This window comes from Lissotriton vulgaris, chromosome 11 (assembly GCF_964263255.1).
Source record: "Lissotriton vulgaris chromosome 11, aLisVul1.2, whole genome shotgun sequence".
In the NCBI taxonomy this organism is placed as follows: Eukaryota; Metazoa; Chordata; class Amphibia; order Caudata; family Salamandridae; genus Lissotriton; species Lissotriton vulgaris.
The window spans coordinates 969,266,746-969,284,374 of record NC_141699.1 but is presented as its reverse complement, the minus strand read 5'-3'; the positions used below and the strand labels follow the sequence as shown (position 1 = coordinate 969,284,374).

Sequence of the window (17,629 nt, the reverse complement as noted above, 5' to 3'; positions counted from 1 at the left end):
CGATGACATCCTCGAAAGAACCGGACACCTGCACCCATTGGTGGCTGAGTTCCTCTTGTAGTGGTCTCATCCTCAGACGACATTTTGGAGATAGGAGGATGCACGATGACAACATCCCTAGGAAAGACTTGAATCTCCGAACTGAAACGCACTTTCTTCTGAGGAGTGCAATCGCCATTTCCTGAATCTTTTCTTGTCTTTCGTTTGAAATGAAGACTTGAGCGAGTTTGGAATCCAGAGTTGCTCCTAGGAAAGACTTCCTTTGAGATGGTACCAGGTCCGATTTCTTGAAGTTTATTGAGAAACCTAGACTTTGAAACAGACAAAGGCATGTCTGGATATGTTTGCTTGCGGTGGCGTAGGAATTGGCCTTGATAAGGCAGTCGTCCAGATATGGGTATATCTGAACACCCTGCAACCGTAAGTGGGCCGCCACAGGTGCCAACATTTTTGTGAATACCCTCGGGGCTGAACATAGCCCGAAGGGAAGGACCTTGAACTGGAATTCCCTGCCAGCCACTCTGAACCTTAGGAACTTCCTGTGCCTGGGGAAGATGGGTACGTGGAAGTAAGCATCCTGAAGGTCCATTGTTGCCATGTGGTCCCCTACTGTCAGAAACTGGAGGATCTCTTGGAGTGACAACATTCTGAACGTTAACTTCTTGATATATTTGTTGAGGGCACGCAAATCGAGGATGGGGCGCCATTCCCCCGATTTCTTGCGTATCAAGAAAAAACGAGAGTAAAATCCTTTTCCTCTCTGATGTTGAGGCACTTTCTCGATTGCCCCTTTTCGAATCATTGCATTGATTTGGATGAACAGCTCCCTGAGATGTGCTGGGGCGGTCCTTTTGGGGGTGAATTTGGAGGGGTCTTTACAAATTCCAATATGTGACCTTTTGAGATTACATCCAAGACCCATCTGTCTGTGGTAATATTTGACCATTGTGAGCAATGTAGGGATATTCTTCCTCCAATTTGTTTCTGGCTGGGGCAAAGTGGTGGCAGGATGCTTTTCTCACTTCTTGTTGGCGTTGTCCCTGCCCCGATAGGCTGCTTTCCCCCGGGGCTGTGTATAATTACTTCGTCTTTGGCCATAAGGTTGTTGTTTATAAGGTTGGTACCTTTGGTTGCTTTGGTTGTTAGTATATGGGCGTTGCTGGTAATATCCTCCTCTACTGGAGAAGTTACCCCTTCCTTTAGCACCACGAAAGGAAGATTTACGGTACTGCAGAGTACCTAACGACCGTGCGGTTTCCGTATCTTTCTTAATGGATTGCAAAGCTTCGTCCACATGTGAGCCAAAAAGGAACTCGCCGTCATAAGCCATATTTAGAACCTTGGCTTGTACTTCTTGTCTAAAGGACGTAGATTTCAACCATCCCTCTCTTCTAAGTACTGCAGCACCCGCTAACTGTCTGAATCGTGTGGCCGCCACGTCCACTGCCGCATCGATGATTTCAGACGAAGCACATTCGCCTTCTTGCAAACTTTTTGTGGCCTCTGAGCGGTCTGGTTCAGGCAGTTTCTGGATGTATGGCGATATATCAGACCACATTTGCCTATCATACCTGCCGAGAATTGCTAACGAATTTGCAGCTCTAACTGTGGTTGCCGCAATAGTAGCTACCTTTTTTCCAATGTATCGAGACGCCTCCCGTCCCTGTCCGTAGGAATCGAGATCTGAGTTGACGGGTTCCTTGCCCTCTTCTGAGCTGCCTGCGCAATAACTGAGTCCGTCTTTGCCTGACCGATGAGACAAGCCGGTGAAGAGGCGGGCGCCTTATATTTTTTATCTACTCGCGGCAATACCGCAGGAGAAGAGTTTGGCGTGGCCATGATCTTAAGGCCTTCTTTCCAAATAAAGTTTATAATGGGAATAGACCAACTTTGTTTCTGAGATAGAGTCTTAAAATCGTACAGAAAACATTCATCTTGTTTAGCCTCCATGGAAATGAGAAATGTTTTAGTAGCCTTGTCCATAATCCTATGGAAGTTCGCTATATCCACCGGTGGTGACTCAGCCTTTGGTTGTTCATCAGGGGATGGTGTGTCTGCTTGATAATCTTCATACTCCGACGAGTCCGATTTATCCAATTCCCCTTCCTCATGGGTTTCCTCATCAGAATTGCCATCCTCCTGTTGGTGGTAGGAGACTGGTGTTGAAGGCCGGGCATGCTCTGCCCCTTCCGTCATCGCAGCCCCTGCATTTTGAGTTACCTGAGGCTGTGGGGAAGTGATACGAGAATCGCCCGACTCCGAAGGCGGGAAACGGCGATAATATTCGCTCAACATATACTGCAAATTTTCAAAAAGTTCCATTGGCATTTGCATCCCTGGCGCTGGTGTATTCACCAATGTAGGCGCTTGAATTTGCTGTTCCTCATCCTCCTGATCCTTAACCCGTATAAGTAAGTCAGACGGGCTTTCAGCTGCTTGAAACATGTCATCACCAGATCCCTCTTCAGAATCTAAGAGCCTGTCAGGCATTTGAAGTGGCGACATAGATGTGGACTGAGATGCCCGTTTCTGCAACAGAGCCGCAGTTGTGGCTGGAGATGGTAGGGGTATGGCAGTGCTTCTTGCTGACCATACCTGCAGGTCTGTACAAGACGACAGCTTCGGTGTGGTTGGATTGTGTTGTAGTAGGGTTAAATCCGAGCCTTGTGATGTTGTCTTCGTCGTTGAAGACAATAGTTCCGTCGACGTCAGAGTCGGTGTTATTTTCGTTGACGTGGTGGATTTCGTCGTCGACGAGGGAACCGTCGACGGAGTTACCTTCATCATCGATGGGGCCGTCGACGAGACAATCTTCATCTTCGGCGACGACGCTTTCGTCGACGCGTCCGTCGACGGGGTCTTTTTTGTCGTCGAAGAGTCCGTCGACGGCATTTTCGCCGACGACGACGTCGACGTCGGCAAGGTCTTCTTCGTCGACGGTAAGGCTGTCGACAATAACAAGGGTTTTTTCGACAATGGTTTCATTTTCGTCGACGTCTGATCGTCGACGAGTGGTGTGACAATCTTCGTCGACGAGATGGGACGAATTTGGACATGCACATAAGTTGGAGAGGAGGCTGAGGACATCACCATAGACGCTTTAGGTGAGGAGAAAGTCATAGTAGAAGTCATAGCAGAGGCAGCCTGACTGGAAATTGGCAGAGCTGTAGGTGCCTTAGTCACAGGTCTCTGAGGAGACACTAAAGTCGCTGTCCTTTTAGAGTCTGTAAGCTTCACAGACTTCTTAGAGGATTTCTTACTTTTAGAAGTAGAAGGCTCACCAGCATTTGAAGCGAGCTGGGTCTGCTTCGCCACTTTAGCCTTAGGAGTAGGTACAGCACTCTCAGCCCTCCTCTTCTTTGATCCCTTAGAAGACCCTGAGGCAAAACTTCCTACCTCAGAAAGTGGCGCATCTTTATCCTTAATTCGCTGAAGCCACAGCAGCAGGCGACCCTCTCTATCCCTGAGGGTCTTAGGAGGAAATTTGCGACAGATCTTACACTCCTTAGCCTGATGATCAGGGTACAAACAGTAGATGCAGCGAGTATGTGGATCCTCTTTAAACAGCCTCGCTTTCCCGCAAGAGTCACAGGCCCTGAACAGGGACTTAGAAGTAGACATTGTAAAAAGTAAATCTTTACAAGTAGAGAAAGAACTGAGCAGAGCTCAGAGGGACTTCCCATCACACGACGTGCGGTAAAAAATCTGAGAGCCTGGGTCTCTGGGGAGAGCATTCTGGTGGGAGCTGTGGCCTGATTGGCTGCAGTTTGGTCTATACATAATGACCTGGATAGTCTCGAATGTGGAAGTTTTATATACTGTAGCTGGGGCTACTTTACTTCCTGGTTGGGTATACTGTTATTTGTTATGTACAAATGGTATATTTTACTGCTTTTTTTATGTACCGTGGGCTCCCACTCCGACGACGGGGAATGATTCAGGCATGTGAATCTATGAAAGACACCCCTAATACTGGAGAACTACAGTTACCTTAACCATGGGAAATAAATTCATGCCTCTTCCATTTTCCCCTTTGCTCACTGACCACTGAAAGAAATGCACAGGTAATGAAAGGTACTCCTTTTATCATTTCTGTTTGAAAACACCCTTATTCACAATGGATTCTGCATGTGTCAGAATGGAGAAGCTGCTCCCTGAATCTTCAAGGGCCAGAGCACTTTACAGGGCAGGGGGTGACTTATAAAGAAAAGATTATGCATTTCACAGAAGGCACTTTGGAACTGATCTCCACTTCTGCGTTATCCGCGATGGATTCTCAAAGGAAGGTTCCTGTAAGTGTAATTGCTAGGTCTACCTAGAGCAGCATTAGCAGTCTCATAGAGTTCATGCTATCCATACAAAGAATGACAATGGCCACCCTTCCCTTTGGCATTTGGTTGTTGGATCATTCATGAGCCATTAGTTTACGATTGTAACTCTCATTCTTGAAGAATGGATTGCTATGAATACACTGACACTGCAGAGACATACTAACTGCAACAAAACTCTACATCTATGATAACATAACACATAATAGAATAGCATACCATATATCAATTCAGTGATACAGCATTGAAAAGTGTCCACAAGTGGAAGGGAAAACTCGTTTTAGCACACAAGTCAGCTACTGTAAATGACATTAAACATTTTCCATGTATGTCATGACATATCAATCAAAAGAATCCCTTAACTTTTTGCGAATCCATGTTTGCTATGCACAGGAAGATTTGGAAATGCAGTTTTACTGAGAGTCCCTGAATGCAATATTGCAAAACAATTATACAGCAGACTGCTAAGATGTCTGACTTAGCAAATATGCTCGTGACATCTTACTTTTGCTAAGGTCAGCAGTGGTAGACAACGGAGAAGTGTGATACATCTGATAAGCCACACCTCCCAATGAAGGCAATATCAACACATTGTCAGCAGAAGGGTGGGATCTACTCAGACCCAGGACAGCCGTGACTGACATGATTCATAGACACAAGTCAGTTCAGAGATGTATTTTGCCATTTACAACTTCTCTTAATGTCCATTTCTCAACACCTAGTTTGGAATAGAAACTGCCCCATAGTGTGCTTTGGCACCACAGTATGGTGGCTTCAAAGCACTGCACAATAATAATGTTACTAAATAATGCCAAATTAGCTGGGAATTACTTAATCTTCTAGTCTAGGAGCATTAACCCCATCAGTTTGGCAAATTAGTGAAAAGTCCACCAGAAAATGAAATTAGGAAAACAGTTTTATGCTGCACAATGTAGCCCTGCTAAGAACTACAGCTTTCAAATATTTTAAGTAGTACGCTGTGTCGATTTAACTTCCCCAATTTTCAGAGACAGTGGAATTTGTGAAATGCTTTAAATGTTTGTTCTTTTTTCTTCGTCTAGCAGATTTTGCATTACAGATATATGTGAGGGATAAACTATTCTGTATAATTTTGTTTAAATATCCCATTTACTTTCTTTGTAAAAATACAGACTTAAAAAAAAATGACATGGCAGCTATATGTGTGCATATGGGCCTATATTATTTGTTATCTAGATGAGCATGTGTTCCTGTCTGCATTTTTTCTGTGTGTGCCTGTTGTATATGCCTGTGCGCCTATAAATATGACCTCGAGATCTACCTCTATCGCTGTCTGTCTGTGCATGCTCTATAACTAAGCCTGGCTTACTCGCTTTGGCAACTCTTGTTTTCTAAAGGTGGCTTAACCTCTGGTTGGTATATGGTACCACATGGAACAGTTTCAGCTTAGGCCTTTCCCCAGATGCATCAAGCATCCATTTTGCGATTCCTTATTAGCGAAAATAAGGATTCGCTAATAAGGAATAGCAAAATGCTATGCATGAAGAACTGGCTTAAAAAATAGCGCTTTCTTAAAATCCCTTAATTGCGACTCGCAACTTGCGAGTCGCAATTAAGGAATACCTCCCCATTAATTCCTATGGGCCTAGAGGCCCATAGGAATGAATGGGAAGACAATCTCAATTTGCGATTCTCAATTACAGAATCCCAAATTAAGATTGCATTTTCAAGGGTGCCAGGGTGTCAAAAGGACACCCTGTTGCACCCCTGAAATCTGCATATGGGTACATCTTGCGCACACACATGCCCTAAGGGCATGTTTGTGTGTAAAATGGAACTTTGAAAAATGCACTTTAGTGCATTTTTCAAAGTTTTGCAAATTACCATGAAGTTCAACTTCATGGTAATTTGCTCCCCCTAATAGCGAAATCGCGAATTTTTTAAACTTTAATGCATTGCATTTAAGGAATCTTATTTTGAGATTCCTTAAATGCAAGCGCAATTTAAGTAATCGCAATTTTGCGATTTTTTTAAATTTCGATTTTTGCATATGGGATGATGCATCCCAAATGCAAAAATACCGGTCGCAAAGGGGCAGATTCTCAGAATCTGCCCCTTTGCGAGCATTTTAAGCTTGATGCATCTATACCTTTGTCATTTGTTTACACAAAGTGAACAAGGAAAACAGCAGGTACAATGGAGCTAAAAGGGTTCACTTTGAGAATGTATTCTACAAGAACATACCAGACATTTCCATTTGGATGATAGCAGGTGCCCTTGCCATTGGATCCAAAGACTGCTTGAATTCTTCCGTCACGGCCCTTATCTTCATGGACAATGCACAGAAAATCTTTCCGGACATGGGTTACGATTATTGCCAGGGTTCCAGATGGATAGCTACATTCAGGTAAGGTCGCCAAACTCGTATGCATTGTACATTAATAATAGGACTCAGCCTAAAAGGCTTCATGTGCGACTATTTTTATTCTATAAAGAGAAGCTTTTCTCCACTGTGTAAGATGCTTACAATACCTTCTAACACAATGGCCCTCATTACAATGAGGCTGGTAATCTCATTTTGGGTGCAAACTCCTGTATACGCCCAAAATGAGATCACATTGTGGCTGCAAACTATGGGTAGCTCCTCTCACGATTTGCGGATGCAAATCAATAGCAACAAGCAGTGCAAAATGTGATTTTGTTCACCAGGTTGAGGTGGAACCATGGTCAAACTGCATGTGATTCCACATTCCAGGGTGCACAGACTGTAATCAGGTGCAATCTGTTCATAAATTTACACATGTGCAATTCACACTTGATTTTGGTACATACATTGGAATCAGAGCCCAAATGTTCACAGTTAATCAGGTGTAGTAAATTCTGGAATGATATGCACAGGTGAATACATTGAAAGGGACTACACCTAAATGAATGCCCTCTGGGCATTGGAAATCCATGCACCTTTACATATTATATATAAAAAATGAACACGTTACTTACCTTTGGTAATGCTTTGCTGGTGGATACAGTATCTGCCTGTTGATTCCTCACCGTTTAATTCCTCACCTTTTGAATAATCCCTGCGCAGCATTCCACGGAAACTTTTTCATAGCTCTCCCATGTCAACGTCACAATTTCAAGGCTCCGCTCACGCCTCTGTATGACGTCACCAGAGCCATAAGAGGACCTCGTCGGCGTGCTGACGTCAGTTTCACCCATTTTTCTGTGCCTTCGAGCCGAATGGGTGGACCGGCAACATATTGCAAGTGCATACAGTATACACAACGTAATATGCATTAACGAATGATCATTTGTACCAGCCACGCTATTCAGATATTCTGTCAGGGTAATGTTTGAATAACGCAATTTGTCTGTCCTAGTGCATGACCTAAAACGTAAAAGTATTTTCTTTATGTTTATGTGTGTGTGTCTAGTGGGAAGGGCTATATATACTTACTTGTATTCGGGGCCAATTAGATTGACAAAGGCTTCTGCGAAGCCGAAACGCGCATCTCTGCTCGCAGGGTCAAGGGAGACCCAAGAAAATAGATCATGCCGTATCCCTACAGCCTTGTGAACGTGCCTTCTTCAGTTGGAGTAGGAGTGTATGTTCATTCAAAATCAGCTTTAGCGGTCTAAACGCTGTCCATGTAACACCAGTTGTTTGTGGCTCTCCCCTTTGACCGCATTTTCTTGGAGGAGCATGGGATTGCTAGAGGGGGAGCCCCCAAGGAGTACGCCGGGATGAGAACGAGGATGACAGCAGTGGGAGCAGGGGCGGCTCCAGGCTCATGGCGGCCCTGGGCAGGGGGAGTATGTAGGGGGTCCCGGAAGACGGAGTCTGGGCGGGGCGGAGCGCGGAGGCCAGTGAAGAGCGGGGGATCAGGGTGTTTGGAAGTGGAACAGAGCCGGAGGCCGCCAAATCCCTGCCAGGGGCCGCCACGCAAATATGTATCCATCCTCAGAGAATTATTATATTCAGGATATATATTGGCATGGTGGGCACTGGGGTTTGGTGGCCCTGTGCAGGTGCACAGCTTGCACATGCCTAAGGCTGCCCCTGGTGGGAGCCATGGATACCGGAGCGAGGCGGGTTTGCCGACTGCCAGCACGGGGTCTGGGGGTACCAAGCCTAGAAAAGCCTTGCTGTGGAAACTGGTGCCCCTTGGTGACTGTGCAAATGAAATAGAAATAGAAAAATGGCAAGCACAAAAACCTTTTTGGTGTATGTAGGTAGAGAAGAGGCAGGAGGGCGGGTCAGTGAGGAGTCCGTAGGCAGATACTGTTATCCTTCAGAAAAAGCGTTAACAAAGGTATGTAACTTGTTCTTCTGTTCTTCTTTGTAAAAATAATTTTTATACCAAATTATTAGTCTACAAGAAAATTTACAGTAGCCGGCAAATGCATTTGTTGAGGGATTGAAAGAAGAAAATGCTCACAAAAAGGCATTTGTTTTTTGCAATTGCAACACAGTAGAGGTGTGATGTTTCACGTCTGAAAGGTAAATGGAATAGACTACAAGACTACTTTTATACAGTTAATTTTTTTTTTTTTAGTCTGACCTAGTGAATCACCCTGATCCTCTGTGGTCTTGCTTGTTTCCGGTCCATTGAAGGCATGGCTTGGCAGTTCGGGCTGGAGTTTTCCCATGAGGCACAGGGTCAGACTGATTTGCATATAGCCATGTCTGAACTGGGGTGGTGTGGAGTGCAAAAAAACGATGGATTTAGGCCCAGATCTCTGTACTGGGGTGAATGTATGACATTGTTCTGCATTCTGTCCATCAACTGTGGTTTTTGCATTTGTCACCCCGAGTAGGATGGGTATGCTCAGACGTGAGACCCATACTCTCCACACTACTGGATTCAAGCAAGCTGGGCTGAAGACGGCTGGAATGCCAGAAACCGGTCCTCCGAAGCTTGTTTCCGGTCCAGGGAAGGCATGGTTTGGCAGTTCGGGCTGGACTGTTCCCATGAGGCACAGGGTCAGACTGATTAGCATATGGCCATGTCTGAACTGGGGTGGGGTGGAGTGCAATAAAATGATGGATTTAGGCCCAGATCTCTGTACTGGGGTGAATGTATGACATTGTTCTGCATTCTGTCCATCACCTGTGGTTCCCCTTTGCTCTTGAACAGCTCACCCGCCCTTTGTTTAAACTGCCATTGTCTGAAAGTAATTGAGAGCTTGTTCATTACAGGCAAAGAAAAGCAATTTCAATAATGTTAATTGATTAATCATAAAAAGCACTATACCTCTGAGATACGTTTACATAAAATATATTGCCGCTACCCCAGACAGAAACTGAAAAGCTGCTTAGGTAAATATTGTGGTCTCCTGTGGATATCACACCTCAAAGTATTCATCATACATGTATACCTGTGAGATTTAACTCTTTACAGGCCAAAATAAATAATAGCGAGCGTGTCAAAATCCATCCTTTGAAAGATAATCACTCATTTTGCACCAGCTACAAGGATGTGTTTACTGCGGTTTGTCATGGAGCTGTCTCCGCTATCATGTATGTTATTTCTCACTTTTAACATGCAATATATGCTGCATATGTGCAGTCCTATCTGCTATTAGTATGTATCTCTTTGAGATACATGTAAAATAAAGACTACGAGGACTGAAATGTTTTCTGATTACCTGGGCCTGCTCTGGTGGTGGAAAATCAGTTGTGTGCACTAAGCATTGTAATGTGAGTAAAACAAATATTTCCTGAACCAGGAAAACCAATCAGAATTAAGCACTGAAAAAGCCAATATGAGTGGCTATTGAATAGCAATTGAAAGTTGCGTGCATGAGTCATCATCATCAATGATGTCATCAGTGATGTCAAATGAGATGTCATCAGTGATGTCATTTGAGATGTCATCGGTGATGTCATCAGTGATGTCACTGACCATGTCATGAATGATGTAATATGTGACATCATCAGCAGTGGATTGCGGGTGCGCGAAATATAGTTAGTACGACTAACTATATAGGAACAACTTCAATGGTTTTTTAAATGCTAATTCCTAACTATATAAGGCCTGAAACTTCTGTGTTTTTAAGTGAATTTGCAAGGTTTTTAAAATGCTAATTCCTAACTATATAAGGCCTGAAACCTATGGTTTTTTAAGTGAATTTGCAAGGTTTTTTAAATGCCAATTCTTAACTATATAAGGACTGAAACCTATGGTTTTTTCAGTGAATTTGCAAGGTTTTTCAAATGCTAATTCCTAACTATATCAGGCGTGAAACCTATATTTTTTTCAATAAATTTCAAAGGTTTTTGTAAATGCAAATTCTATTAGCGGATAACGTTTATATATGTTATTATCCTTCTGGGACCACCTGAGCAGCCATCTTGTTTCTCAGGAGAAGTGAGGCACAAGAGAGCACAAAACAAGAGTGGAAAACGCGAAAAGGGGGCAGGGTTGAGACCCCCTGACCCCCTAGCCCTCCTCAGGGGGTCCCAGAGGGACCACCAAGTGCAAACATTTTTTTTTTTTTTAAATCGCGGGGTACGCGCACGGTACGCGTACCGTACGCATACGGTGCGCGTACCCCGCAGTTGTTTTGTATTTATTTTTATTTTTCTGCCCTTGGGGGTCCTTTTGGGACCCCCTGAGAAGGGCTAGAGGGTTGGGGGGTCTCTACCCTGCCCCCTTTACGTGTTTTCCACTCTTGTTTTGGGCTCTCTTGTGTCTCAGATCTCCTGAAAAACAAGATGGTGGCCAACACTTTCTGGTTTGGACAGTTTGGAATGTTGACAGTCGACTGCCAGCCAATCAGAAACTCGCTTGCGCACGTAAGGGTACGCACACGTACGCGTACGGAACGCGTACCCTACGTGTACGGTGCGCGTACGGTGAGCGCATATAGATATATAATTTGCTCAAATTCAATTTTCTCAACAACTACTTGAGGGATTTTCACCAAATATAGAAAAGGCACTACTGCATACCTTTCCCTACCATTTTGCCAAGTTTGGTGTAATTACTTTCAGCCATTCGGGCTGTAGCCGTGTCTAAAGGTCCCATAGGAAATGGCATTTGAAAATTTTCAAATTCAATTTTCTCAAGAACTACTGGAGGGATTTTCACCAAACATAGCAAAGGCACATCTGCATACCATGCCCTACCATTTTCCCAAGTTTGGTGTAATTCCATTCAGCCGTTCGGGCTGTAGCCTAAAGGTCCCTAGGAAATGAACACAGGGAAAACACGTTTTTGGGACCCCCCTTTTGGCCCCCGCTTGACGAATCCCCCCGAAACTTTCAGGGAAGGAGCGGAGCGGAGCTGGCCAAAATTCTGGAAAATGACACAGATTCCTCAATCGGCGCCAAAGTTATTCCCAATAGAATGTTGAGCGCATATAGATATATAATTTGCTCAAATTCAATTTTAACAACAACTACTGGAGGGATTTTCACCAAAGGCACTACTGCATACCTGTCCCTGCCATTTTGCCAAGTTTGGTGTAATTCCGTTCAGCCGTTCGGGCTGTAGTCGTGTCTAAAGTTTCCTATGGAAATTAACATGGGGAAAACACGTTTTGGGACCCCCCTTTTTTCTCGGCCCCCGCTTGACGAATCCCCTCAAAACTTTCAGGGAAGGAGCGGAGCGAAGCAATTTTAAGGAAAATTACACGCAGATTCCTCAATCGGCTCCAAAGTTATTCCCAATAGAATGTTGTGGATTTCCTATGGTAACTAGGTCCTAACTATATATACCTACTGGCGACCGCCAGCAGGTAATATATATATATATATATAGATATATCTATATATATATCATACAGTATGCAATGTAAAATGCCCATATGGCCTGGAACAAAATTGTATGTTTTTATTTTTACATAAATCACCCGTAAGGTCTCCCCTGGAGGTCCCAGGGGCCGGATGCCATGTAACTATAACAAGGGGCATTATAAACAAAGCTTTATAAGCCCTGGTGAGGGGAAGAAAATGCCACATTCACCAAAGTTTTTCGTACCGCCAACATCTCATACCACATGTACGCGGACGATACCCAAATATACATCAAGATCTCTTCGCTTGAGGAGATCCTCTACCTGAACGAGACCCTGAAATTGACTGTAAAACTCAACGCAAAAAAAACAGAATTTCTCCTAATCTCCCCCCCCCCCCCCCCTCCTAAAGCCAACCCCGAGATTCAGATGTGGATCAAGGCCATTACAGCCCTAAACTGCCCGCTGACCATTGTGGACTCTGCCAAATCCCTGGGCATAATCCTAGACTGTAACTTGAACATGCGGGACCACATCAACTCAATGGCTAAAGCAGCTAGAATCCACTTGAGCTACCTTTGGAAACTGAAACCTTTCATTGAGGCTCCAGACCTAAAAATGGCAGTTCAAGGTCTAGTCATCTCCAGACTGGAATATGGTTGCTCCACCCTCACTGGTCTACCCAAGATCTCCCTAGCACCCTTAAACGCTTGCCTCAACGCAGCCGTCAGACTACTCACTGTCAGTAAGAACTTCGACCACATCTCTCCGCATATGAAAGCACTGAACGAGCTCCCTCTAGAGGCCAAAATTCAGCTGAAACTGGCATGCATCATGCACAAGGCTCTTTACTCAAACTCCCCTGCTTATCTGGCACAAAAACTAGTGGTATCTGGAGGAAGCAGAAACTCCCGGTCCGCCAATAACCTCGTACTCCAACCCGCCTTTTTTCAGAAAAAAAAGAACCTATAATAGGGCATTCACCGGGGCAGCACCTAGAATCTGGAACTCTTTCCCACCCGCCATCTGAAGAATCCTTTCTCTAGCACACTTCAAGAAGGAGTCCAAAACTTCCTCATGGGTAAATTCCTTGCCTAATGCCCGCCATGCCTGACCACAAATCTGATGTTTCTGAGACTATTCTTTTTCTCAGATCACCAACCCTCCCCGCAGAGAATCCACGGGGCCTTTCATTTCTTTTCTGAATCTAATTATGATTGCAATCTTACCATGGTATCCCAATATCCCCTATGTTCCCCACACCCCTGTCCCTCCCCATCCCTTTGTACAGTTTCTGTATACTTCTGTACATTGACTTTGTTTGTACACTGTGATATTTCCTGTAAAGCGCTCTGATACCCTCACGGTTCAAGTTCACGCTCTATAAAACACTAAAATAATAATAAATAATAATAAGATAACTTGTTCCATAGGCTAACATTGGAATATTGTATTTAAGTATAAATATCGACAGGGGTGAGCTAAAAATTTGATTGAAGGAATTAAAATGATTGTTATGATAACCTCAAGTTATTAAACTTTTTTTTTGTAAGCCAAAATCCAGCCTTCCAGATGCCCTCTTCTGATTGGCCAGCCTCTGTCAGGCTGCACCAAAATGTCTTAATGAGGTGTGAAGTAGCCTGCTAGAGAGACAATGGATTTCCTGAGGGAGAACTGCAGCTTTAGAAGCGACAGGAAAGAATGGGGGTGCAGTAGTCAAACTGATCTTCTTCACAGGGATAATGACACTTTAGGTCAGCACAGGCTCACCCCCACATCCTATATATAAGGCCTGAAACCTATGGTTTTTTAAGTGAATTTGCAAGGTTTTTTAAATGCTAATTCCTAACTATATAAGGCTTGAAACCTATAGTTTTTTCAGTGAATTTGCAAGGTTTTTCAAATGCTAATTCCTAACTATATCAGGCATGAAACCTGTATTTTTTTTCAATGAATTTCAAAGGTTTTGTAAATGCTAATTTTATTAGCGGATAACGTTTATAAATGTTATTATCCTTCTGGGACCACCTGAGCAGCCATCTTGTTTCTCAGGAGTAGTGAGGCACAAGAGAGCACAAAACAAGAGTGGAAAACGCGAAAAGGGGGCAGGGTTGAGACCCCCTGATCCCCTAGCCCTTCTCAGGGGGTCCCAGAAGGACCACCAAGTGCAAACATTTTTTTATTTTTTTTTAAATCGCGGGGTACGCGCACGGTACGCGTACGGTGCGCGTACCCCTTGATTTTTTTGTATTTATTTTTATTTTTTTGCCCTTGGGGGTCCTTTTGGGACCCCCGGAGAAGGGCTAGAGGGTTGGGGGTCTCTACCCTGCCCCTTTTTCGTGTTTTCCACTCTTGTTTTGGGCTCTCTTCTGCCTCAGTTCTCCTGAAAAACAAGATGGGGGCCAACACTTCCTGGTTTGGACAGTTTGGAATGTTGACAGTCGACTGCCAGCCAGTCAGAAACTCGCTCGCGCACGTAAGGGTACGCGCACGTATGCGTACGGAACGCGTACCCTACGTGTACGGTGCGCGTACGGTGAGCGCATATATTTATTTATTTAAACTTTTACAGCGCACAGCTACCCACAGTGGGTTTCCCGGCGCTAGGGACAGACTGGAGAAGAAGATATCAGCTAGCCAGCATGCAGGTACCAACTACTTATGTGAACAACAGCGTATAGATATATAATTTTCTCAAATTCAATTTTCTCAACAACTACTGGAGGGATTTTCACCAAATATAGAAAAGGCACTACTGCATACCTTTCCCTACCATTTTGCCAAGTTTGGTGTAATTCCGTTCAGCCATTCGGGCTGTAGCCGTGTCTAAAGGTCCCATGGAAAATGCCATTTGAAAAATTTCAAATTCAATTTTCTCAAGAACTACTGGAGGGATTTTCACCAAACATAGCAAAGGCACATCTGCATACCAGGCCCTACCATTTTGCCAAGTTTGGTGTAATTCAATTCAGCCTTTCGGACTGTTGCCGTGTCTAAAGGTCCCTATGGAAATTAACACGGGGAAAACACGTATCGGGACCCCCCTTTCGGCCCCCGCTTGACGAATCCCCCGAAACTTTCAGGGAAGGAGCGGAGCTGGCCAAAATTCTGGAAAATGACACACAGATTCCTCAATCGGCGCCAAAGTTATTCCCAATAGAATGTTGAGCGCATATAGATATATAAATTGCTCAAATTCAATTTTCTCAACAACTACTGGAGGGATTTTCACCAAATATAGAAAAGGCACTACTGCATACCTGCCCCTTCCATTTTGCCAAGTTTGGTGTAATTCTGTTCAGCCGTTCGGGCTGTAGCCGTGTCTAAAGGTCCCATAGAAAATGCAATTAAAAAAATTTCAAATTCAATTTTCTCGACAACTACTGGAGGGATTTTCACCAAATATAGAAAAGGCACTACTGCATACCTGTCCCTACCACTTTGGCAAGTTTGGTGTAATTCCGTTCAGCAGTTCAGGCTCTAGTCGTGTCTGAAGTTTCCTATGGAAATTAACATGGGGAAAACACGTTTTGGGACCCCCCTTTTTTCTCGGCCCCCGCTTGACGAATCCCCTCGAAATTTTCAGGGAAGGAGCGGAGTGAAGCAATTTTAAGGAAAATTACACGCAGATTCCTCAATCGGCGCCAAAGTTATTCCCAATAGAATGTTGGGGATTTCCTATGGTATCTAGGTCCTAACTATATATACCTACTGGCGACCGCCAGTAGGTAATATATATATATATATATATATATAGATATATCTATATATAATATCATACAGTATGCAATGTAAAATGCCCATATGGCCTGGAACAAAATTGTATGTTTTTATTTTTACATAAATCACCCGTAAGGTCTCCCCTGGGGGTCCCAGGGATAGGATGCCATGTAACTATAACAAGGGGCATTATAAACAAAGTTTTATAAGCCCTGGTGAGGGGAAGAAAATGCCACATTCACCAAAGTTTTTCGTACTGCCAACATCTCATACCACATGTACGAGGACGATACCCAAATATACATCAAGATCTCTTCACTTGAGGAGATCCTCTACCAGAACGAGACCCTGAAATTGACTGTCCAATGGCTAGCCACTAACCACCTAAAACTCAACGCAAAAAAAACAGAATTTCTCCTAATCTCCCCCCCTAAAGCCAACCCCGAGATTCAGTTGTGGATCAAGGCCATCACAGCCCTAAACTGCCCGCTGACCATTGTGGACTCTGCCAAATCCCTGGGAATAATCCTAGACTGTAACTTGAACATGCGGGACCACATCAACTCAATGGCTAAAGCAGCTAGAATCCACTTGAGCTACCTTTGGAAACTGAAACCTTTCATTGAGGCTCCAGACCTAAAAATGGCAGTTTAAGGTCTAGTCATCTCCAGACTGGAATATGGTTGCTCCACCCTCACTGGTCTACCCAAGATCTCCCTAGCACCCTTAAACGCTTGCCTCAACGCAGCCGTCAGACTACTCACTGTCAGTAAGAACTTCAACCACATCTCTCCACATATGAAAGCACTGAACGAGCTCACTCTAGAGGCCAGAATTCAGCTGAAACTGGCATGCATCATGCACAAGGCTCTTTACTCAAACTCCCCTGCTTATCTGGCACAAAAACTAGTGGTATCTGGAGGAAGCAGAAACTCCCGGTCCGCCAGTAACCTCGTACTCCAACCCGCCTTTTTTCAGAAAAAAAGAACCTATAATAGGGCATTCACCGGGGCAGCACCTAGAATCTGGAACTCTTTCCAACCTGCCATCTGAAGAATCCTTTCTCTAGCACACTTCAAGAAGGAGTCCAAAACTTCCTCATGGGTAAATTCCTTGCCTAATGCCCGCCATGCCTGACCACAAATCTGATGTTTCTGAGACTATTCTTTTTCCCAGATCACCAACCCTCCCCGCAGAGAATCCACGGGGCCTTTCATTTATTTTCTGAATCTAATTATGATTGCAATCTTACCTTGGTATCCCCAATATCCCCTATGTTCCCCACACCCCTGTCCCTCCCCATCCCTTTGTACAGTTTCTGTATACTTCTGCACATTGACTTTGTTTGTACACTGTGATATTTCCTGTAAAGCGCTCTGATACCCTCACGGTTCAAGTTCACGCTCTATAAAACACAAAAATAATAATAAATAATAATAATAATAAGATAACTCGTTCTATAGGCTAACATTGGAATATTGTATTTAAGTATAAATATCGACAGGAGTGAGCTAAAAATTTGATTGAAGGAATTAAAATGATTGTTATGATAACCTCAAGTTATTAAACTTTCTTTTTTGTAAGCCAAAATCCAGCCTTCCAGATGCCCTCTTCTGATTGGCCAGCCTCTGCCAGGCTGCACCAAAAATGTCTTAATGAGGTGTGAAGTAGCCTGCTAGAGAGACAATGGATTTCCTGAGGGAGAACTGCAGCTTTAGAAGCGACAGGAAAGAATGGGGGTGCAGTAGTCAACCTGATCTTCTTCACAGGGATAATGACACTTTAGGTCAGCACAGGCTCACCCCCACATCCTGCACCCCCAGCCACACAAGAGCCCCTGCAATCAGATTAGGGAAGGCCAT

At 44.1% G+C, this 17,629-nt stretch overlaps 1 protein-coding gene across 1 annotated transcript in view; it reads right to left on the bottom strand.

Annotated features, from left to right (window-relative positions):
* The window catches only part of ERICH6 (glutamate rich 6), a 305,679-nt gene that overhangs the window by 22,121 nt on the left and 265,929 nt on the right, over positions 1–17,629 (bottom strand). Inside the window, exon 11 of the mRNA XM_086944146.1 lies at positions 6,552–6,704. Within this exon, the coding sequence (XP_086800272.1) occupies positions 6,552–6,704 (153 nt within the window). The remainder of the gene's footprint in view (positions 1–6,551; positions 6,705–17,629) is intronic.